The sequence below is a fragment of the Phyllobates terribilis genome, unplaced genomic scaffold (assembly GCF_046119375.1).
Source record: "Phyllobates terribilis strain yellow unplaced genomic scaffold, ASM4611937v1 Scaffold_5__5_contigs__length_657084704, whole genome shotgun sequence".
Classification (NCBI taxonomy): Eukaryota; Metazoa; Chordata; class Amphibia; order Anura; family Dendrobatidae; genus Phyllobates; species Phyllobates terribilis.
The window spans coordinates 59,170,194-59,193,381 of NW_027362765.1; the positions used below are offsets into that span (position 1 = coordinate 59,170,194).

Sequence of the window (23,188 nt, forward strand, 5' to 3'; positions counted from 1 at the left end):
AAGACTGATATGCAAAACAAAAGTCACAGAAGGGCTGTTGAACATGAAATAGCTCACATTGGGGAGAAACCATTTTCATGTTCAGAATCTGAGAAATGTTTTACTGAGAAGTCACATCTTTTTAAATATCAGAGAAGTCACACAGGGGAGAATCCATTTTCATGTTTAGAATGTGGAAAATGTTTTAGTCAGAAAAAAAATCTTGTTACACATCAGAGAATTCACACCGGGGATAAGCCATTTTTATGTTCGGAATGTGGGAAATGTTTTAACTGGAAAGCAAATCTTGTTATACATCAGAGAACGCACACAGGGGAGAAACCATATTCATGCTCTGAATGTGGGAAACAGTATAGTGAGAAATACCGACTAGTAACACATCAGAGAAATCATACAGGGGATAAGCCATTTTCATGTTCAGAATGTGGGAAATGTTTTAATCAGAAAAAAAATCTTGTTTCACATCAGAAAATTCACAGAGGGGATAAGCCATTTATATGTTCTGAATGTGGGAAATGTTTTAACTGGAAAACAAATCTTGTTACACATCAGAGAACTCACACAGGGGAGAAACCATATTCATGTTCAGAATGCGGGAAATGTTATAGCGAGAAATCCAAACTTAATGCACATCTGAGAATTCACACCGGGGAAAAGCCATTTTCTTGTACAGAATGTGGGAAATGTTTTAATTGGAAAACTGATCTTATTAGACATCAAAGAAATCACACAGGGGAGAAACCATTTTCATGTTCAGAATGTGGGAAATGTTTTAAGTGGCAATCAGATCGTATTAGACATCAGAGAACTCACACTGGGGCTAAGCCATTTTCATGTTCAGAATGTGAGAAATGTTTTACCTGCAAAACAGATCTTATTAGACATCAAAGAACTCATACAGGTGATCAGCTATTTTTCTCTTCCGAATGTGGTAAAAGTTATAGCACAGAATCCAAACTTGTTAAACATCAGAGCATTCACATAGGGGAGAAGCTATTTTTATGTTCAGAATGTGGGAAAAGTTATAGCACGAAATCCAAACTTGTTACACATCTGAGAACTCACACCGGAGAGAAGCCATTTTCATGTTTAGAATGTGGGAAATGTTTTACAGAGAAAACAAATCTTGTGGCACATCAGAGAATTCACACAGGTGAGAAACCATTTTCATGTTTAGAATGTGGGAAATGTTTTAATCAAAAATCAAATCTTGTTACACATCAGAGAATTCACACAGGGGAGGAGCCATTTTCATGTTCGTAATGTGGAAAATGTTTTAGTGTTGGGGGAGTGTTTGGACCAGGAGGCACGAGACACCTAGTCCTGCAGTGATAATCACCTGCAGATAAAACACTGATTGAGGTGAAAGCAAAACACAGCCCAATAAGTGACACATAAGTGTAATTAGGCTCTATTCCACAACAGCATGGTGCTTTCAGATTGCATAAGAAAAACCTGGTGACATATTCCCTTTAATATCCCACCTATTAAAATACCCCTTTGATTGTTTCCACACAGCATTATGCCCTCTTGATTCCCCTCCACACAGTATGTCCCCAAACTGAATTCCTCACATTTTTGCCCTACAGTACTCACCACAGGCACATTATGATGCCCCCATTGTGCATTCCCCCACACACAACATGATGAACCCACAGTATATACTGATAAAGAAAATAATCACTCTATAGCTATAACATAAATTGCCAATTTTGCTTACGTTAATCAATTACTTTATTTTTATTGTGTATACGTATGTACAGTATATATGTGTGTATATTTGGGCACCCCTTGTCAAAATTAGTGTTATTGTGAACAGTTAAGCAAGATGAAGAGGAAATCATCTCTAAAAGCCCTAAAGTTAATGATGACACATTCCCTTTGTATTTTAGGCAAAAAAATTATTGCCATCCTTTACATTTTAAAAATTACAAATAGGAAAATGGGCAGATGCAAAAGTTTGGGGACACCCTTTTGAAAGTATCACAGGTTGTAAACAATTTTCGTAGCCAGCCAAGAGTCCTTCAATTCTTGTTTGAGGCATTTCCATCCATTTTTCCTTGGAAAATTCTTCCAGTTCTCTGAGATTCCTGGGTCATCTTGCATGCACTGCTATTTTGAGGTCTAGCTACAGATTTTTAATGATGTTCTGATCAGGGGACTGTGAGGACCATTGTAAAACCTTCAGTTTCCACATTTTGAGGTGTTCTATTGTGGATTGTGATGTGTGTTTAGGATCATTATCCATTTGTCGAAGCCATCCTGATTTCAACTTCAGCTTTTTTACAGATGGTGTTATATTTGCATCAAGAATTTGTTGAAATGTCATTGAATCCATTCTTCCCTCTATCTGGGAAATGTTCCCCGTGCCATTGGCTGCAACACAACCCCAAAGCATGATTGATTTACTTCCATGCTTAATAGTTGACTACATGTTCTTTTCCTGAAATTCTGTGCCCTTTTTTTCTCCACACATACCTTTGATCATTGTGGCCAAAGAGTTCTATTTTAGCCTCATCGGTACACAGGACTTGTTTCCAAAAAGCACCAGGCTTGTTTAGATATTATTTTGCATACTTCTGAAGATCTTTGGCAGTCAACCGTGGGTTTTGATTTGCCTCTCTAGCAATCTTACGAGCAGCTATCGCCGAAATTTTGCTTGGGCTTCCAGACCTTATCTTGACCTCCACTGTTCCTGTTAACTGCCATTTCTTAATTACATTTCAAACTGAGGAAAGGGCAATTTGAAAACGCTTTGCTATCTTCTTTTAGCCTTCTCCTGCTTTGTTAGCCTCCACCATTTTCATTTTCAGAGTGCTAGGCAGCAGCTTAAAAGAACCCATGGCTCTTGTTTTTGGCACAAGGTCAGAGAAGGCTGTGTTTTTCTAAAGCTGGGAAATTTCCATCACCTGGGCTTTCTTAACGATGATGGCGAACAAGCCATAACCCTAACAGGCTAATTAAGGTCTGAAACCTTGGTCAAAGTTATCTGAGCACACAAATCTCCAAGGGTGCCCAAACTTTTGCATCGGCCCATTTTCCTTTTTGTAATTTGTAAAATGTAAAAGATGACAATATATTTTTTTCTGCCTAAAATACAATGGTAATGTGTTAACTTTAGGGCTTTTAGAGATCATTTCATGTTCAACTTGCTTAACTGTTCGTAGTAACCAGGGGTGCCCCAACTTTTACATGCAACTGTGTATGTATATATGTATGTATGTATATATATATATATATGTATACAGTACAGACCAAAAGTTTGGACACACCTTCTCATTTAAAGATTTTTCTGCATTTTTATGACTATGAAAATTGTACATTCACACTGGAGGCATCAAAACTATGAATTAACACATGTGGAATTAAATACTTAACAAAAAAGTGTGAAACTACTGAAAATATGTCTTATATTCTAGGTTCTTCAAAGTAGTCAGCTTTTGCTTTGATGACTGCTTTGCACACTCTTGGCATTCTCTTGATGAGCTTCAAGAGGTAGTCACCGGAAATGGTTTTCACTTCACAGGTGTGCCCTGTCAGGTTTAATAAGTGGGATTTCTTGCCTTATAAATAGGGTTGGGACCATCAGTTGTGTTGTGCAGAAGTCTGGTGGAAACACAGCTAATAGTCCTACTGAATAGACTGTTAGAATTTGTATTATGGCAAGAAAAAATCAGCTAAGTTAAGAAAAACGAGTGGTCATTAAGAAATGAAGGTCAGTCACTGCGAAAAATTGGGAAAACTTTGAAAGTGTCCCCAAGTGAAGTTGCAAAAACCATCAAGCGCTACAAAGAAACTGGCTCACATGAGGACCGCCCCAGGAAAGGAAGACCAAGAGTCACCTCTGCTTCTGAGGCTAAGTTTATCCGAGTCACCAGCCTCAAAAATCGCAGGTTAACAGCAGCTCAGATTAGAGACCAGGTCAATGCCACACAGAGTTCTAGCAGCAGACACATCTCTTCAACAACTGTTAAGAGGAGACTTTGTGCAGCAGGCTTTCATGGTAAAATAGCTGCTAGCAAACCACGGCTAAGGACAGGCAACAAGCAGAAGAGACTTGTTTTGGCTAAAGAACACAAGGAATGGACATTAGACCAGTGGAAATCTGCTTTGGTCTGATGAGTCCAAATTTGAGATCTTTAGTTCCAACCACAGTGTCTTTGGGCGACGCAGAAAAGGTGAACGGATTGACTCTACATGCCTGGTTCCCACCGTGAAGCATGGAAGAGGAAGTGTGATGGTGTGGGGGTGTTTGCTGGTGACACTGTTGGGGATTTATTCAAAATTGAAGACATACTGAACCAGCATGGCTACCACAGCATCTTGCAGCGGCATGCTCTTCCATCCGGTTTGCGTTTAGTTGGACCATCATTTATTTTTCAACAGGACAATGACCCCAAACACACCTCCAGGCTGTGTAAGGGCTATTTGACCAAGAAGGAGAGTGATGGGGTGCTACGCCAGATGACCTGGCCTCCACAGTCACCAGACCTGAACCCAATCGAGATGGTTTGGGGTGAGCTGGACCGCAGAGTGAAGGCAAAAGGGCCAACAAGTGCTAAGCATCTCTGGGAACTCCTTCAAGATTGTTGGAAGACCATTTCCGGTGACTATATATATATATATACACACGCACACACAGTGGAGTAAATAAGTACTTGATACACTGCTGATTTTGCACGCTTTCCCACCTACAAAGAATGGAGAGATGTGTAATTTTTAGCGTAGGTACACTTCAACTGTGAGAGACAGAAATTAAACAAAAAATCCAAAAAATCACATTGTATGATTTTTAAATAATTAAATTGCATTTTATTGCATGAAATAAGTATTGGATGTTGTAACATACCTGGCGGCGTCCTTGCATAGTGGTCCATCTCCCACTGTGCAAGAGCGCGCACTTGATTTCCAGTCCAGTCTGCTAGCCTGGCTTCCCTCCATGCTGTCTGTTTGCTTCTCTTTCTGCTGGTTAAGGGCGGCACCCGATCACTTCCTGATTTTTGTACCTGCTGCAGGCACACCCCTTGTGCGTCCTCAGCCTATTGCTGTCTGTCATCTGGTATTTAACCCAGCTGCTCCAATGAATCCCTGCCTGAGCATTGTGTTTCATTCAGTGTGGTCTTTCACTCTGAATGTGCCAGGTCCCCTTCTGTGTTCTCTTGTCTGCCTATCCTGGAGGCTGTATTTCCAAGCCTGTCTGAACACGCTCCTTGCCTGTTCGTCTCGCCTTCTAGGGGCCGCATACCTAGACCCGCTCCTGTATCTTGTCTGTCCTGTCTGAACACGCTCCTAGCCTGTTCCTCCCGCCTTCTAGGGGCTGCATTCCTAGACCCGCTCCTGTATCTAGTCTGTCCTGTCTGAACACGCTCCTGGCCTGTTCCTCCCACCTTCTAGGGGCTGCATTCCTAGACCCGCTCCTGTATCTTGCTACTGTGTCTGTTCTTGTCTGTATACTCTTCTAGCCTGTTTTCCCGTGTTTCTCTATGTCCGTACCTTTCCTTTTTCTGCAGAGTCTGAACTCGTACCTTACTCCTGCTCGTTGTCACTGTACTCCCGTTTGTGAGTTTGTGGTCCACTCGCTACTTCACTGCAAGTACCCTGTGGGTATCTGGTTCTGCCTTTCCCTTCCTGTCTGTTCCGTGTGAACAGAGCCCTGTCCCCCCTGCTCTGCCTTTCGCCACCGCTCCGGCGGTTCTAGCCTGCTCTGCCTTTGCTCACCGCTCCGGCGGTTCTAGCCTGCTCTGCCTTTGCTCACCGCTCCGGCGGTTCTACCCTGCTCTGCCTTTGCTCACCGCTCCGGCGGTTCTAGCCTGCTCTGCCTTTGCTCACTGCTCCGGCAGTCTCGCTCCGCTCTGACTCCTTTGCTCACTGCTCCGGCAGTCTCGCTCCGCTCTGAGTCCTTTGCTCACTGCTCCGGCAGTCTCGCTCCGCTCTGACTCCTTTGCTCACTGCTCCGGCAGTCTCGCTCCGCTCTGACTCCTTTGCTCACTGCTCCGGCAGTCTCGCTCCGCTCTGACTCCTTTGCTCACTGCTCCGGCAGTCTCGCTCCGCTCTGACTCCTTTGCTCACTGCTCCGGCAGTCTCGCTCCGCTCTGACTCCTTTGCTCACTGCTCCGGCAGTCTCGCTCTGCTCTGACTCCTTTGCTCACTGCTCCGGCAGTCTCGCTCTGCTCTGACTCCTTTGCTCACTGTGCCGGCAGTCTCGCTCTGCTCTGACTCCTTTGCTCACTGCTCCTGAAGTCTCGCTCTGCTCTGACTCCTTTGCTCACTGCTCCGGCAGTCTCGCTCTGCTCTGACTCCTTTGCTCACTGCTCCTGCAGTCTCGCTCTGCTCTGACTCCTTTGCTCACTGCTCCGGCAGTCTCGCTCTGCTCTGACTCCTTTGCTCACTGCTCCGGCAGTCTCGCTCTGCTCTGACTCCTTTGCTCACTGCTCCGGCAGTCTCGCTCTGCTCTGACTCCTTTGCTCACTGCTCCGGCAGTCTCGCTCAGCTCTGACTCCTTTGCTCACTGCTCCGGCAGTCTCGCTCTGCTCTGACTCCTTGCTCACTGCTCCGGCAGTCTCGCTCAGCTCTGACCTCTCGCTCACCGCTCCAGGCGGCCTCGTCCTGCTCTACTCTCGCTCACCGCTCCAGGCGGCCTCGTCCTGCTCTACTCTCGCTCACCGCTCTAGGCGGTCTTGTCTTGCCCTGCTCTCGCTCACCACTCTGGGCGGCCTTACTCTGCTGTGTTTGTCCACCACATCTGTGGTTCTGTTCCTGAGTCCCAGTGTGTACTGGATCCTATCCCGCCTGTGTTCCTACCTGCTAGTGCCTCCCTGACTGCACTCTAGCCGTGCTTGCCTGTACCCGCCTGCCTGCATACCAGTCGTGCCTGCCTATACCCACCAGTCTGTGTGCCAGCCTAACCAGTCTGTTCCTGTATTCCCCTGTGTGGGTCAACAGCCGTGTCCGGGGTCTGTCCTGGAGTAGCACCTGGTCCCTCTGCTCGGTTCCTCCTTGGTGCACTGGCGTCGTATGCCGTCGTGCAACCCTGGTCGGATCGGGTGAATACCTAGTTACGCCCCTCCATGCATTCACTCTCCGGCACGGTCCAGTGGAATCACACGCACACGCCGCTCAGCCCGGGCGTGTGCATTACAGATGCAATAGAAAAACAGAACTTAATATTTGGTACAGAAACCTTTGTTTGCAATTGCAGAGGTCAGACGTTTCCTGTAGTTCTTGGCCAAGTTTGCACACACTGCAGCAGGTATTTTGGCCCACTCCTCCATACAGATCTTCTCTAGATCTTTCAGGTTTCAGGGCTGTCGCTGGGCAATATTGAGTTTCAACTCCCTCCAAAGATTTTCTATTGGTTTCAGGTCTGGAGACTAGCTAGGCCATTTCAGGAAATTTAAATGCTTCTTACAGAGCCACTCCTTAGTTGCCCTGCCTGTGTGTTTCGGGTCATTGTCATGCTGGAAGACCCAGCCACGACCCATATTCAATGCTCTTACTGAGGGAAGGAGGTTGTTGGCCAAAATTTCATAATATATTACCCCATCCAGCCTCCCTTCAATACGGTGCAGTCATCCTGTACCCTTTGCAGAAAAGCACCCCCAATGCTTCATGGTTGGGACGGTGTTCTTGGGGTTGTACTCATCCTCCTTCTTCTTCCTCCCAAACACGGCGAGTGGAGTTGATACTAAAAAGTTCTATTTTGGTTTCATATGACCTTCTCCCATGCTTCTTCTGGATCATCCAGATGGTCATTGGTGAACTTCAAATGGGCCTGAACATGTGCTGGTGTGAGCAAGGGGACCTTGCGTGCCCTGCAGGATTTGAATCCATAACAGCATAGTGTTTGAGACTGTGGTCCCAGCTCTCTTCAGGACATTGACCAGGTCATCCCGTGTAGTTCTGGGCTGATTCCTGACCTTTCTCAGAACCATCCTTACCCCACGAGGTGAGATCTTGCATGGAGCCCCATACCGAGGAAGATTGACAGTCATGTAGTGTTTCTTCCAGTTTTTTAATAATTGTGCCAACAGTTGCCTTCTCAACAAGCTGCTTGCCTATTATCCTGTAGGCCATCCCAGCCTTGTGCAGGTCTACAATTTTGTCCCTGGTGTCCTCAGACAGCTCTTTGGTCTTGGCCATGGTGGAGAGGTTGGAGTGTGATTGATTGTGTGTGTGTGTGTAGACAGGGTTTTTTTATACAGGTAACGAGTTCAAACAGGTGCAATTAATACAAGTAATGAGTGCAGAGTAGGAGGGCTTCTTAAAGACAAACTAACTGATCTGTGAGAGCCAGAATTCTTGCTGGTTGGTAGACGACAGGGGCATACATAGAAATCATGGGGCCCCATAGCAGAAGCTCTAATTGGGCCCCCTCAAAAAAAAATAAACAAATATTTGTCTGTGCCACAGAAGAGCAGATCTCACAACTTTCCAGCCTTTACATAGTAATTTTCCTCCTGCTGAAGTCCTAGATTCCTCTTTCATTGCCCCATAAAGTATGATGCCAATAAAAGTGCCCCCCAAACACAGTATGATACCCCTATGGTGCATTCCTCCACTTTAGCCTCCACATGCACAGTATAATGACCCTATTGTACTTCAACTTCCAAGGCAAAGTATGGTGATCCAAACACAGGATGATCCCCCAACTGTGACTCCCACACAGCCCTCCAGACAGTATAATGTCCTGCACTAGCCCTCCTAACAGTATGATGGCCCCACACAAACCTTCACACCGTATAATTGCTTTCATACTGTATAATGGCCCCCCACATAGCCCTCAAAATATTACAATGGCCCCACATAGCCTTCGATATAGTATAATACGCCACCCATAATCCTCCATATAGTATAATGCGCCCCCCATAATCCTCCATATAGTATAATGAACTTCACATGGTCCTCCATAGAATATAATGCGCCCTCCATATAGTATAATGAACTTCCCATGGTCCTCCATAGAATATAATGCACTCCCCATAGTCCTCCATACAGTATATTTTACACATCGTAGGGTAAAATGCAACCCCCATATAGTATAATGCACCCCACAGTCCTGCAGTATTTTGGGCACCACGTACTCACTGATTTAAAAATACATATATTTTAAATAAGCCGACCCGAGTATAAGCCGAGGCCCCTAATTTTACCACAAAAAACTGGGAAAACGTATTGACTCAAGTATAGAGTAGGAAATGCAGCAGCTACTGGTAAATTTCCCCATCCTGGTATGTATGGCACCCCTCATCCCCCAATCCTGGTACGTATGGCACCCCTCATCCCCCAATCCTGGTACGTATGGCACCCTTCATCCCCCAATCCTGGTACGTATGGCACCCCTCATCCCCCAATCCTGGTACTTATGGCACCCCTCATCCCCCAATACTGGTATGCATGGCCACCTCATCCCCCAATCCTGGTATGTGTGGCCTCCCCATCCCCCAATCCTGGTATGTGTGGCCCCCCTCATACCCCAATCCTGGTATGCGTGGCCCCCCATGGGAGTGGAGAAGAGGGAATATTCATGTCCCTTTAGCAGCGGGCACAGGTGGTAGCAGCAGCGGCTACTGCGTGTGCACCGCTCCGCCGCAACCCCCCCCTCCCCCCAATACACACCTATCCTCCTCGTTCCCCCGCTGCTTCGGGGCCCCCCGGCTCATGGGCCCCATAGCAGTGGTGTGGTCTGCCTCCATTGGCGGTACGCCACTAGTAGGCGATCTTTTTAGATTCTCTCACAGTTAAAGTGTACCTACAATAAAAATTACAGACCTCTCCAATCTTTGTAGTTGGGAAAACTTGCATAATCGACAGTGTATCAAATACTTATTTTCCCCACTGTATGTATGTATAAACAAACAAAAAAACTCAAGCTGTATAGGCCAAGTTTAAAGGAAGATAAATAGACACATATAAAATCAATATAATTTATTTCAATAGTTTTAAAAATATATATTTTTATATTTTATTGAATTACTATATGTGAGTACTCTCCACTGGCTTTAATGTTTTGTTATAACACACCCTATAAGTAGCTACACTATATGCACAGCCTTAGTAATTAGTACATTTAATATGCATTAGCCTGATGCCTTTATACCTTGTACTTATCTGCTGACTTACTGATAGCATATACAGTGCCTACAAGTAGTATTCAACCCCCTGCAGATTTAGCTGGTTGACACATGCGGAATTAACTTGGCATTGTGACATTTGTACTGTAGATCAGCCTGGAAGTGGGAAATGCACTGCAGCAAATTTTTTTTTTTTTTTTTTTAAAAAACGTAAAAAGTTAATTCAGAGTGTCATTTATTATTCAACCCCTCAAACCACAAGAATTCTGTTCGGTCCCCCTAAAGTATTAAGAAGTAGTTCAGGCACCAAGAATAATGAGCTTCACATGTGTGGATTAAAGATCTCTTTTGCCAGCCTTTTCTGACTATTTAAGACCCTCCCCAAACTTGTGAACAGCACTCAGACATGGTCAACATGGGAAAGACAAAGGAGCATTCCAAGGCCATCAGAGACAAGATCGTGGAGGGTCACAAGGCTGGCAAGGGGTACAAAACCCTTTCCAAGGAGTTGGGCCTACCTGTCTCCACTGTTGGGAGCATCATCCGTAAGTGGAAGGCTTATGGAACTACTGTTAGCCTTCCACGGCCAGGACAGCCTTTGAAAGTGTCCTCCCGTGCCGAGGCCAGGCTTGTCCGAAGAGTCAAGGCTAACCCAAGGACAACAAGGAAGGAGCTCCGGGAAGATCTCATGGCAGTGGGGACATTGGTTTCAGTCAATACCATAAGTAACGTACTCCACCGCAATGGTCTCCGTTCCAGACGAGCCCGTAAGGTACCTTTACTTTCAAAGCGTCATGTCAAGGCTCGTCTACAGTTTGCTCATGATCACTTGGAGGACTCTGAGACAGACTGGTTCAAGGTTCTATGGTCTGATGAGACCAAGATCGAGATCTTTGGTGCCAACCACACACGTGACGTTTGGAGACTGGATGGCACTGCATACGACCCCAAGAATACCATCCCTACAGTCAAGCATGGTGGTGGCAGCATCATGCTGTGGGGCTGTTTCTCTGCCAAGGGGCCTGGCCATCTGGTCCGCATCCATGGGAAGATGGATAGCACGGCCTACCTGGAGATTTTGGCCAAGAACCTCCGCTCCTCCATCAAGGATCTTAAGATGGGTCGTAATTTCATCTTCCAACAAGACAACGACCCAAAGCACACAGCCAAGAAAACCAAGGCCTGGTTCAATAGGGAAAAAGTCAAGGTGTTGGAGTGGCCTAGTCAGTCTCCTGACCTTAACCCAATTGAAATCTTGTGGAAGGAGCTCAAGAATAAAGTCCACATGAGACACCCAAAGAACCTAGATAACTTGGAGAAGATCTGCATGGAGGAGTGGGCCAAGATAACTCCACAGACCTGTGCCGGCCTGATCAGGTCTTATAAAAGACGATTATTAGCTGTAATTGCAAACAAGGGTTATTCCACAAAATATTAAACATAGGGGTTGTATAATAATTGACCCACACTTTTATGTTTAAAATTTAATAAAATTCAACTGAGCAACATAACTTTTTGGTTTGTAAGATTTATGCTTCTGTTCATAAAACCTACTCTCGTTTGCAGTTTGAAGGCTCTAACTTATTTGCATCTTATCAAACCAGCTAAATCTGCAGGGGGTTGAATACTACTTGTAGGCACTGTAGGGGCTATATGCTCCAATATTTGAACTTCTGTTTGTAAAATATTCTTGTGTTGTGCTGCTACTTTGATGCTAATCTTTCCACATACTTAAAACAACCCCCCCCCCCCTTTTTTTGCACTTGCACTTTCACTTTACCTTGTTTCAGGGGAGTTCTATATGCATTTTTCATTCACGGATTAATTGGCAACAGCACTTTATAATAGGGTTAGTGCAATATTGGATCTATGAATCAAAATTGCCATGGATGGGCTAATTTTCATGTACTAATATAGCTATGTTGGAGGTTTGGTTGTTGTAATATTTGAAGGCACCTGTTTTTTTATATAAAAAATATATTTTTAAAACTATTGAAATAAATTATATTGATTTTATATGTGTCTATTTATCTTCCTTTAAACTTGGCCTATACAGTTTGAGTTTTTTTGTTTGTTTAAAATTACTCTGGGAGTGATAACCTTGACCTTGTTGAGCTATGTATGTATGTATGTATCCAGTTGTTATCTAGTGACAATATTGCATTTGCTCTGGAACTCAAAAACACAGGCTGAATGGTGTAAGGAGCCGACTGGTCCCTGCTCCACTAATGTTCCCAACTATATCACGTTGTGAGAATGTAGTACGGTGACTCAGCAGTGGTTAGCACTGTTTGCTGCCTTGCAGCGCTGGGTTCCTGAGTTCAAATCCCACCACAGACAACATCTACAAGGAGTTTATATGTTCTCCCCGTGTTTGCGTGGGTTTCCTCTAGGTTCTCCGGTTTCCTCCCACACTTCAGAGACATGATGTTAAAGAATTTAGGTTGTTGTGAGTCCCAATGGAGACAGTGATGATGATGTACGTATATAAAGAGCTGTGGAAATAACGGTGCTATATAAGTGAATAAAATATATATGAACCTTGTGAAACTGGGATGACGGGCAAAGCTGTTTGATGCTGGGCTCTATCTCCACCCAGCTCTCAGGCTTCATAGTGGCCGCGTGGTCTACCGCCACTGGATGAGACTAGATAAGAATCAAATAGTTTTTTTGGCAACTGTCCCAATCATGTCAAGTAGCATCTTCCCCCGCTTGATCTCAGACAAAGTGGAAGAAAGAAGTGGTGAACAATTCTTTTAAAACTTGTTAACAATCTTTATTAAATATCCGCTTACTAAGCTTATATCTTTGCATTTGGATCTATATCTCTTATTTCTTTAGATGTTATAGAGGACCAATCTTCTTCACACATACTATGGTACATTACAGTAAAGAGTGTGTGTGTATAAATTTTTACGTATATGGAATAAATTACCGTCGGAAGAATAATTCCTGTTAATACATGAATCATGTGTTATGCCAGCGACTCTCACTCCTTCTAAGTGCCGCCCTACTTATTTTTGCCTATGGCTATGGGTCTTCACCCGGCTATAGAGATACACAGCCATACTGCAGGAATTTGTGTCCACTCTGTTCTGCAGGTGATATATCAGGCAACTCCACCCTCCACTCCTCATCTGTTCTGATGTTTGTGCATGCTTGTTCTGTCTCTCCTGTTATTGACCCAGCTCATTTACCATTTATCCTGATCTCTCTGCTCTTGACTTCTGCTATATATATATTGAACCTGTGCTGACTGCCCTGATCTCAGATTGTCTGACCACGTCTTTGCCTGTACCTTGTACCCGTATCTCTGACCCTTCAGTCAGCTGCTGGAGACCCTGGGACTGCCCTGCAGTGGTACCTGGTGTCTACCGGCGGCCAAGCCTATCCTCACCATCAGAAGCTCAAGTGAATACCCGGTAGACACTTAGTCAAGCCCCTCTAGGGTAAGCCCAGCACATGGCGCAGTCCACACCCACCAGCATTACAGTAAGTTCAATCCATGGACCCAAATCGGGATCCAGCAACCTCAAGTGTAACATACACGTGATGTACGAGGAGGTTCGTTTTCAATGAGAGCGTCAAGACCAGCTGATGCAGGCTATCAATGTGGTGGCAACTCAGTTGCAAGATCTGACCACTGTAATGTCCTCCCTGTCTCCTGCCTCTTCGACAACAATGACTCCAGTTTGTGGTGGAACGGCTACACTTCAGCTCCCTCTCATGTCCTGCTACAATGTAGATCACAAGGAGAGCGGCATCTTCATTAATCAGTGCCAGATACACTTCTCTCTCCAAGCCCACCTGTTTTCAGAAGACCAAACTAAAATAGCGTTTATGATCTCTCTGTTGTCTGGACAAGTCCTGGCTTGGGCAAAACCCATTTGGGAGCATGGAGGTCCAGAGACCCTCGACTTGGGGAGGTTCCTGGAGCTGTTTTGAGTGGTGTTCAAGGTACCAGGACGCACCTCCTCAGCTGCCTCAACCCCGTTGATTATATGACAAGGTGTGGACGCCATGGCACAGTATGCTCGACGCTTCCATACCCTGGCTGCAGAGCTAGCTTGGAACGAACAAGCCCTGGTGGCAACCTTCTGGCAGGGACTGTCTGGTCGAAATAAGGATGAGTTGACAGGCAGGGATATACCATCCTCCCTGGATGCTCTTATAAATCTGGCTTCTAGGATTGGCCTCAGCTTTGACGAGCATGCTCAGGAACAAGCCCAAAGATCCCCCCCCAAGCTGGCCCCAGCCTTCCAGTGTCTCTGGCTGCCATCCGGAATTTTCGCCTGAAGGTGCTTTTGTACAAGTTTGCGCCCCTTTACCTCAGTCCGTACAAAATCCTCAGGCAACTTAATCCAGTGACCTACCATCTTCAACTCCCTGCGATGCTACAGATCCCAAAAGCTTTTCATGTCCCACTCCTGAAGCTTATGGTCTTGAAACGCTTCTTCAAGGTCCATATTCCTGCCTCAACTTCCATTTCTGAGGGACCTTCAGATGTGTTTGAGGACAAAGACATTTTAGAGTCCAAGAGGGTCCGAGGGAAGACATTCTATTGAGTCGATTGGATGGGTTTTGATCCAGGGAGAGATCTTGGGAAAACATCTGTGCCCCTTCCTTGAAAGATTTCTCTTGAAAGATTTCTCCTTTGGTCTGGCCAAAGAAGGAGGGGGTGTAAAGGAGGGCACTGTTATTCCAGCTACTCTCACGCCTTCTAACTGCCGCCCCACACACCACGTGTTTTGCTCTACTCTACCAGATACCAGACTATAGCTCTGAGCTGCATTGTGCTATCTTTCAGCTAGCCAGGTGATATATCAGACGACTTCACTCTCCATTCCTCGTCTGAACTTGGGTTCTTAGTAGCTCTGTCTTTAGTTCCTGTATTGGCTTATTCCTGTTTTGTCTCACGTGTTATCGACCTGGCTTGTCTTCTCATTTATCCTGATGTCTCTGCACCTGACCTCGGCAATGTATTCTGAATTTGTGCTGCCTGCCCCGACCTCAGACCGTCTGATCTCGCTTTTGTGTCGCCCACCTGTACCCCGTACTGGAGTCTCTGACCCTCTTGTCAGCTGCTGCAGTCCCGGGAACTGGGATCTCAAACTCAGCTGGGTATATGGGCCGCACACGGAAAAACATTTAATCTGGGGGGCCGCATTATTTGCAGGACAAAGTGACATTTTTAGTGATACCATTTTTTTCCTATACACATTTTGAACTGGTCCCTATCCTGCGCATATGTCCCCACCCAGGTCCCCCCCCCCCATACTGCGCACAGGTTCCCCCCCCATACTGCGCACAGGTTCCCCCCCCCCCATATTGCGCACAGGCCACCCTCCCAATACTGCGCACAGGCCACCCTCCCAATACTGCGCACAGGTCACCCTCCCAATACTGCGCACAGGTCACCCTCCCAATACTGTGCACAAGTTCCCTCCCAATACTGAATACAGGTCACCCACCCAATACTGCGCACAGGTCACCCACTCAATACTGCGCACAGGTCACCCACACAATACTGCGCACAAGTTCCCTCCCCCCAATACTGCGCACAGTGCCCCCCCCCCCCATACTGCACACAGGTCCCCTGTCCTGTATTTCACATAGGCATGACAGAAAAAATAAATAAATAAAGATTATTCTCACCTGTCCTCCATTCCCTCGGCGTCTTTTCTGCACCTGTGGTCTGCATGGCATATAGACCCCTTGATGATCACGGCCCGGACAAGGAGCCGCCGACATCAGCGCTGTAGTGCAGTGTATTGATGTGCAGAGACCGACTCTCTGCACAGCAATACCATTGCCAGCCAGCGACCTATCAGAGGCCAGCAGCTAATATCTGCGTCCAAAATACTTAGTCACGTACCTCCAGGGTAAGCCCGATCCATGGCACAGTGGATCCACACTCCTCAGCATTACAGCCCCTGAGGTACCAAAACAGCTGAAACCCCTCAAGCGACCCCATTTGGAAATTAGAACTATCAATGAATTCATCTAGGGGTGTTTTAAGCATTTTAAACCTATAGGTGCCAGAACAGCAGAAAGCCCCAAAAAGTTATCCCATTTTAGAAATTGTACCTCTCAATGAATTCATCTACAGCTGAAGTGACTATTAGAAGGAGGGCATTTGGATTTGAGAGCACAGAGTCTCTTTCCCAGAGTCTTTGTTCTACCAGTAATTTGGGAACCCACTACATTTCCAGTGACAGATGACAGACCTGAGTGAGGGCTTGTTTTGTGCGGGATAAGTTAAGGTTTTTATTTATTTATTTATTTTTTAACGCTTTTAGTATAAGGCTTGGATCACATTCTTGTGTTCTATGCTGAGCACTTACATTGGGGTTTGCATGTAAATCCCATAAAAATGCAATTCAGACGAAACCCCTGATAGAACCACTAACTATAATGAGGCTGATGGAAGTGGGGTACATATTTCTATTACTTTCCCTCTGATTGTTCTACTTCTGGTTTTGGCTTATAAATACAGAGGTAAAAAACTTACCAAATACTTAGCATGTGAATGTGGCCTTACTCAACCTGTTAGACTCTGCTTATAGCAGTACCTAACAGGCCGCCGTACCCTGGGGACATCAGATGATGTTGGGGTGAAATGGCAACCATAGGCATAAATAATGTTATTGGGGATCTGATAGTGTTAAAGTGGGAGTTTTAGGCTGCGTGCCCACTATGCGTTTTTCAAGCGTTTTTGCTGCGGAATTTCCACAGCGAAAACACTTAAAAAACGCTTGGTAATACGTGCCCCATGGTCCCCAATGATGATCCACATGTGCTGTGCACATGCTGCGGAAATTTCCGCTGCGGATTATCATTGCGGAAAAGTATGCAGCATGTCCATTAATTTTGCTGACACGCAGCGTAATTGCTGCCATTGACTTGCATTGAATTGCTTAATATCCGTGTCAGCACATTTGCACACACGGATAATATGCGTTTCTATGTGCGGATGGTACCCGGGTCTGGAGAAGAGGAGACTCTCCTCCAGACTCAGGTAGCATAGAACCTGTTAAAAAAGAATTTAAAATAAAAAAATACATTATACTTACCTTCCGATGGCCCCCAGCCTCCTCAGCGATGCGTCCGGTCTGTTGTATGGGTCGCAGTGGTGCGAGGACCTGCCATGACGTCATTTAGTCATGTGACAGGTCACGCGACCGCTGAAGTCGGTGGTCGCGTGACTTGTCACATGACTCAATTACATCACCACAGGTCCTTAAACACCACCGCGACCGATACAACAGACCGGACGCAGTGGAGAAAATACCGGGGGCCATCGGAAGGTGAGTATAATCTTTATTTTTTACCATTCTTATTATTTTTTTCTTAACTATTACTTGGTCACACTACTATAAATCTATGCCGGTTGTATAGATATATATAGTGTGACCAAGTTGTCAAGCACTTTCCAAGTGATGCTAAAATCGCTCGGAAAAGCTCTTGATAACCCGCATGCAGAAATGCATGCAAAAACGCTTGACAAACGCTTCTACCTGGCGGGAAAAATGCATGTAAAATCCGCATGCGTTTTTCCTACCAGGGAGAAGCGCAAAAAATATGCAGCATTTCTGCATCGTGGGCACATAGCCTTAACCCACTTTTAACCACTTAGATGCCGATGTCGCGATTTAGAGCTGCATTTAAGGGGTTAATCGGCCCAAATCAGTTCGAAAACTGGTCAAGGCCAATGCCGCAGGGTGTCAGCTGTCATATACAGCTGTTACTCATTGGATTTTTGCTTCCTATGGGGTGCAATATAGCTAATCCTAAAGCTTATCAGTGGATGTTAAGGGGTTAAAAAAAAAGAGAAATATTCCTAATTATCCAGCCCCATTAATTTGTCAGGACACCGGTCAGTGGTAAACCCGTCTGCGCTGGGATAATTATATGGGATTTATTATTGTGATGAGGATAAATCTCAGATCGTTATAGTCCTATTAATGAGAGATAGGAACAATCTCACCCAAGTCCAAGAAAAGGAGGCTCAAAAATTATCCTTCACCTCATCCAGCACCATGACAACCAGCACAGCAGAGTCCTGCATCCACTGAGGCCCCTGATCATGTGACCCCTGACTCCTCCCCTCCTGTGACCTCATCACAGGTCCTGTGCGCACAGAACAGCCATATATGTGGTGGCGGCTCTGCAGGTGGAGGTATGTGGAGATCCCCCATTACTATTAACCCCCTAGGTACTGAGAACATGTTGGGTTATTATGTACTCGTGCCCCTGTTGGGCTTTGTTCATACTGCGTTTCTGCCGCGTGTTTTGGGACTTCCTTCTGAATAAGGGGATAGATTGCAATGACATGATTGGAGGATTTTTTTTGTTCAAATGGGCACATAAACGCCACAGATCACATTTCTATGCCTGTAAAATCTAAAGACCAATTAAGTGTATATATATATGTCATGGCGATCGTTTCTGTGCGCGGGCGATCGCCGTCGGGTGTTCAGCGAACATCACAGCCGACACCTGGCTCTCACTGCCAGGCAGTTTAACCCCCTAAATCACATATGTCAAACTCTGGCGCACGGGCCAAATCTGGCCCACGGGGTGAGTATATTTGGCCTGGGACTCCGGGCGGGTCCCCTGAGTATCTTTGGCCTGGTCCCCCGCCTGGCATTGCACTTTCAACTATATTGGAATCCTAAATGAAAATGCAGTCGAAAGCAATGATGGAGGAGGGAGCATCAGCTGACGCTGCCTCTCCCATCTTTCCCCCCTCTGCGTCTGATGTCTCATAAGTATTCAGACCCTTTGCTCAGTATTGAGTAGAAGTACCCTTTTGAGCTAGTACAGCCATGAGTCTTCTTGGGAATGATGCAACAAGTTTTTCACACCTGGATTTGGGGATCCTCTGCCATTCTTCCTTGCAGATCCTCTCCACTTCCGTCGGGTTGGATGGTGAACGTTGGTGGACAGCCACTTTCAGGTCTCTCCAGAGATGCTCAATTGGGTTTAGGTCAGGGCCCAGCCAAGAATGGTCACAGAGTTGTTCTGAAGCCACTTCTTTGTTATTTTAGCTGTGTGATAAATAATCAATAAACCTTTCTCAGGACTGGATAAATTCCCAAGGAAAAAGAAGCGATCCATGCAGTACACTAAAAAATCATCTTTATTTAACATAGATAAAAAACACTCCAATAAATTAAATAATTGATCAACATAAAAAGCAGAGCTAATACTATTCGGTAACTATTGATCCTCTACATTTAGGAGATTAGGGTCTAGTACTCAGGCACTAAGATGTATTACTCCATTGGGAGATTCTAGTAGCATGTTTTTGGATATGGGCTATGTGCAATAAGCCTATTATGTGATGAATTTGATGAATAGTTGAAATTATATTTTTGTGAATCTGGCTATATTAATCTTTACAGCCTTTCATATCTTGTTTTCATTTTACTAATACGGATCAAGGAATACCATGTACTATCGTGTGAATATTGATTTATTATTATTATTTATTATTATAGCGCCATTTATTCCATGGCACTTTACATGTGAAAAGGGGTATAATACAAGAACAGTTACAATAATCTTGAACACAATGTGACAGCGACTGGTACAGGAGGAGCAAGGACCCTGCCCGCGAGGGCTCACAATCTACAAGGGATGGGTGAGGATACAGTAGGTGAGGGTAGAGCTGGTCGTGCAGCGGTATGGTGGAGCGGTGGTTACTGCAGGTTGTAGGCTTGTCGGAAGAGGTGGGTCTTCAGGTTCCTTTTGAAGGTTTCCACGGTAGGCGAGAGTCTGATACGTTGGGGTAGAGAGTTCCAGAGTAGGGGGGAAGCACGGGAGAAATCTTGTATGCGATTGTGGGAGGAGGAGATAAGAGGGGGGTATTTATATTTGATATATTCAAAATATATATATATATATATATATATATATATATATATATATATATATATATATATATATTATAGTACAGACCAAAAAGTTTGGACACACCTCATTTAAAGATTTTTCTGTATTTTCATGACTTTGAAAATTGTACATTCACACTGAAGGCATCAAAACTATGAATTAACACATGTGAATTATATACTTAACAAAAACGTGTGAAACAACTGAAAATATGTCTTATATTCTAGGTTCTTCAAAGTAGCCACCTTTTGCTTTGATGACTGCTTGGCACACTCTTGGCATTCTGTTGATGAGCTTCAAGAGGTAGTCACCGGAAATGGTCTTCCAACAATCATGAAGGAGTTCTCAGAGATGCTTAGCACTTGTTGGCCCTTTTGCCTTCACTTTGTGGTCCAGCTCACCCCAAACCATCTCAATTGGGTTCAGGTCTGGTGACTGTGGAGGCCAGGTCATCTGGCGTAGCACCCCATCACTCTCCCTCTTGTTCAAATAGCCCTTACACAGCCTGGAGGTGTGTTTGGGGTCATTGTCCTGTTGAAAAATAAATGATGGTCCAACTAAATGCAAACTGGATGGAATAGCATTCCGCTGCAAGATGCTGTGGTAGCCATGCTGGTTCAGTATGCATTCAATTGTGAATAAATCCCCAACAGTGTCACCAGCAAAGCACCCCCACACCATCACACCTCCTCCTCCATGCGTCACGGTGGGAACCAGGCATGTAGAGTCCATCTGTTCACCTTTTCTGCGTCGCACAAAGACACAGTGATTGGAGCCAAAGATCTCAAATTTGGACTCATCAGACCAAAGCACAGATTTCCACTGGTCTAATGTCCATTCCTTGTGTTCTTAAGCCCAAACAAGTCTCTTCTGCTTGTTGCCTGTCCTTAGCAGTGGTTTCCTAGCAGTTTTTTTTTTTACCATGAAGGCCTGCTGCACAAAGTCTCCTCTTAACAGTTGTTGAAGAGATGTGTCTGCTGCTAGAACTCTGTGTGGCATTGACCTGGTCTCTAATCTGAGCTGCTGTTAACCTGCGATTTCTGAGGCTGGTGACTCGGATAAACTTATCCTCAGAAGCAGAGGTGACTCTTGGTCTTCCTTTCCTGGGGCGGTCCTCATGTGAGCCAGTTGCTTTGTAGCGCTTGATGGTTTTTGCAACTTCACTTGGGGACACTTTCAAAGTTTTCCCAATTTTTCGGATTGACTGACCTTAATTTCTTAAAGTAATGATGGCCACTCGTTTTTCTTTACTTAGCTGCTTTTTTCTTGCCATAATACAAATTGTAACAGTCTATTCAGTAGGACTATCAGCTGTGTATCCACCAGACTTCTGCACAACACAATTGATGGTCCCAACCCCATTTATAAGGCAAGAAATCCCACTTATTAAACCTGACAGGGCACACCTGTGAAGTGAAAACCATTTCCGGTGACTACCTCTTGAAGCTCATCAAGAGAATGCCAAGAGTGTGCAAAGCAGTCATCAAAGCAAAAGGTGGCTACTTTGAAGAACCTAGAATAGAAGACATATTTCCAGTTTTTTCACACTTTTTTGTTAAGTATATAATTCCACATGTGTTAATTCATAGTTTTGATGCCTTCAGTGTGAATGTACAATTTTCATCGTCATTAAAATACAGAAAAATCTTTAAATGAGAAGGTGTGTCCAAACTTTTGGTCTGTACTGTAGATAGATATAGATAGATAGAGAGATATATATATATATATATATAGATACAGTGCTGGCCAAAAGTATTGGCACCCCTGCAATTCTGTCAGATAATACTCAGTTTCTTCCTGAAAATGATTGCAATCACAAATTCTTTGGTATTATTCTCTTCATTTAATTTGCTTGCAAGGAAAAAACACAAAAGAGAATGAAGCAAAAATCAAATCATTGATCATTTCACACAAAACTCAAAAAAAGGGCCGGACAAAAGTATTGGCACCCTCAGCCTAATACTTGGTTGCACAACCTTTAGCCAAAATAACTGCGAACAACCGCTTCCGGTAACCATCGATGAGTTTCTTACAATGCTCTGCTGGAATTGTAGACCATTCTTCTTTGGCAAACTGCTCCAGGTTCCTGATATTTGAAGGGTGCCTTCTCCAAACTGCCATTTTGAGATCTCTCCACAGGGGTTCTATGGGATTCAGGTCTGGACTCATTGCTGGCCTCCTTAGAAGTCTCCAGTGCTTTCTCTCAAACCATTTTATAGTGCTTTTGTAAGTGTGTTTTGGGTCATTGTCCTGCTGGAAGACCCATGACCTCTGAGGGAGACCCAGCTTTCTCACACTGGGCCCTACATTATGCTGCAAAATTTGTTGGTAGTCTTCAGACTTCATAATGCCATGCACACGGTCAAGCAGTCCAGTGCCAGAGGCAGCAAAGCAACCCCAAAACATCAGGGAACCTCCACCATGTTTGACTGTAGGGACCGTGTTCATTTCTTTGAATGCCTCTTTTTTTTTTTGTACACTCTATGTTGATGCTTTTTCCCTAAAAGCTCTACTTTTGTCTCATCTGACCAGAGAACATTCTTCCAAAACGTTTTAGGCTTTCTCAGGTATGTTTTGGCAAACTCCAGCCTGGCTTTTTTGTCTCGGGGTAAGAAGTGGGGTCTTCCTGGGTATCCTACCATACAGTCCCTTTTCATTCAGACGCCAACGGATAGTACGGGTTGACACTGTTGTACCCTCGGACTGCAGGGCAGCTTGAACTTGTTTGGATGTTGACTAGTCGAGGTTCTTTATCCACCATCCGACCAATCTTGCGTTCAAATCTCTCGTCAATTTTTCTTTTCCGTCCACATCTAGGGAGGTTAGCCACAGTGCCATGGGCTTTAAACTTCTTGATGACACTGCGCACGGAAGACACAGGAACATTCAGGTCTTTGGAGATGGACTTGTAGCCTTGAGATTGCTCATTCTTCCTCACAATTTGGTTTCTCAAGTCCTCAGACAGTTCTTTGGTCTTCTTTCTTTTCTCCATGCTCAATGTGGTACACACAAGGACACAGGACAGAGGTTGAGTCAATTTTAATCCATGTTAACTGGCTGCAAGTGTGATTTAGTTATTGCCAACACCTGTTAGGTGCCACAGGTAAGTTACAGGTGCTGTTAATTACACGAATTAGAGAAGCATCACATGATTTTTCAAACGGTGCCAATACTTTTGTCCACGCCCTTTTTTAGGTTTGGTGTGGAATTATATCCAATTT

At 44.8% G+C, this 23,188-nt stretch overlaps 2 protein-coding genes across 2 annotated transcripts in view; both read left to right on the forward strand.

Annotated features, from left to right (window-relative positions):
• LOC141272042 (uncharacterized) overlaps window positions 1-4,784 on the forward strand; it is a 102,246-nt gene extending 97,462 nt beyond the window's left edge. Inside the window, exon 10 of the mRNA XM_073682329.1 lies at window positions 109-4,784. Within this exon, the coding sequence (XP_073538430.1) occupies window positions 109-1,263 (1,155 nt within the window). The 3' untranslated portion in view covers window positions 1,264-4,784. The remainder of the gene's footprint in view (window positions 1-108) is intronic.
• The window catches only part of LOC141271974 (uncharacterized), a 61,171-nt gene that overhangs the window by 16,816 nt on the left and 21,167 nt on the right, over window positions 1-23,188 (forward strand). The window lies entirely within an intron of this gene.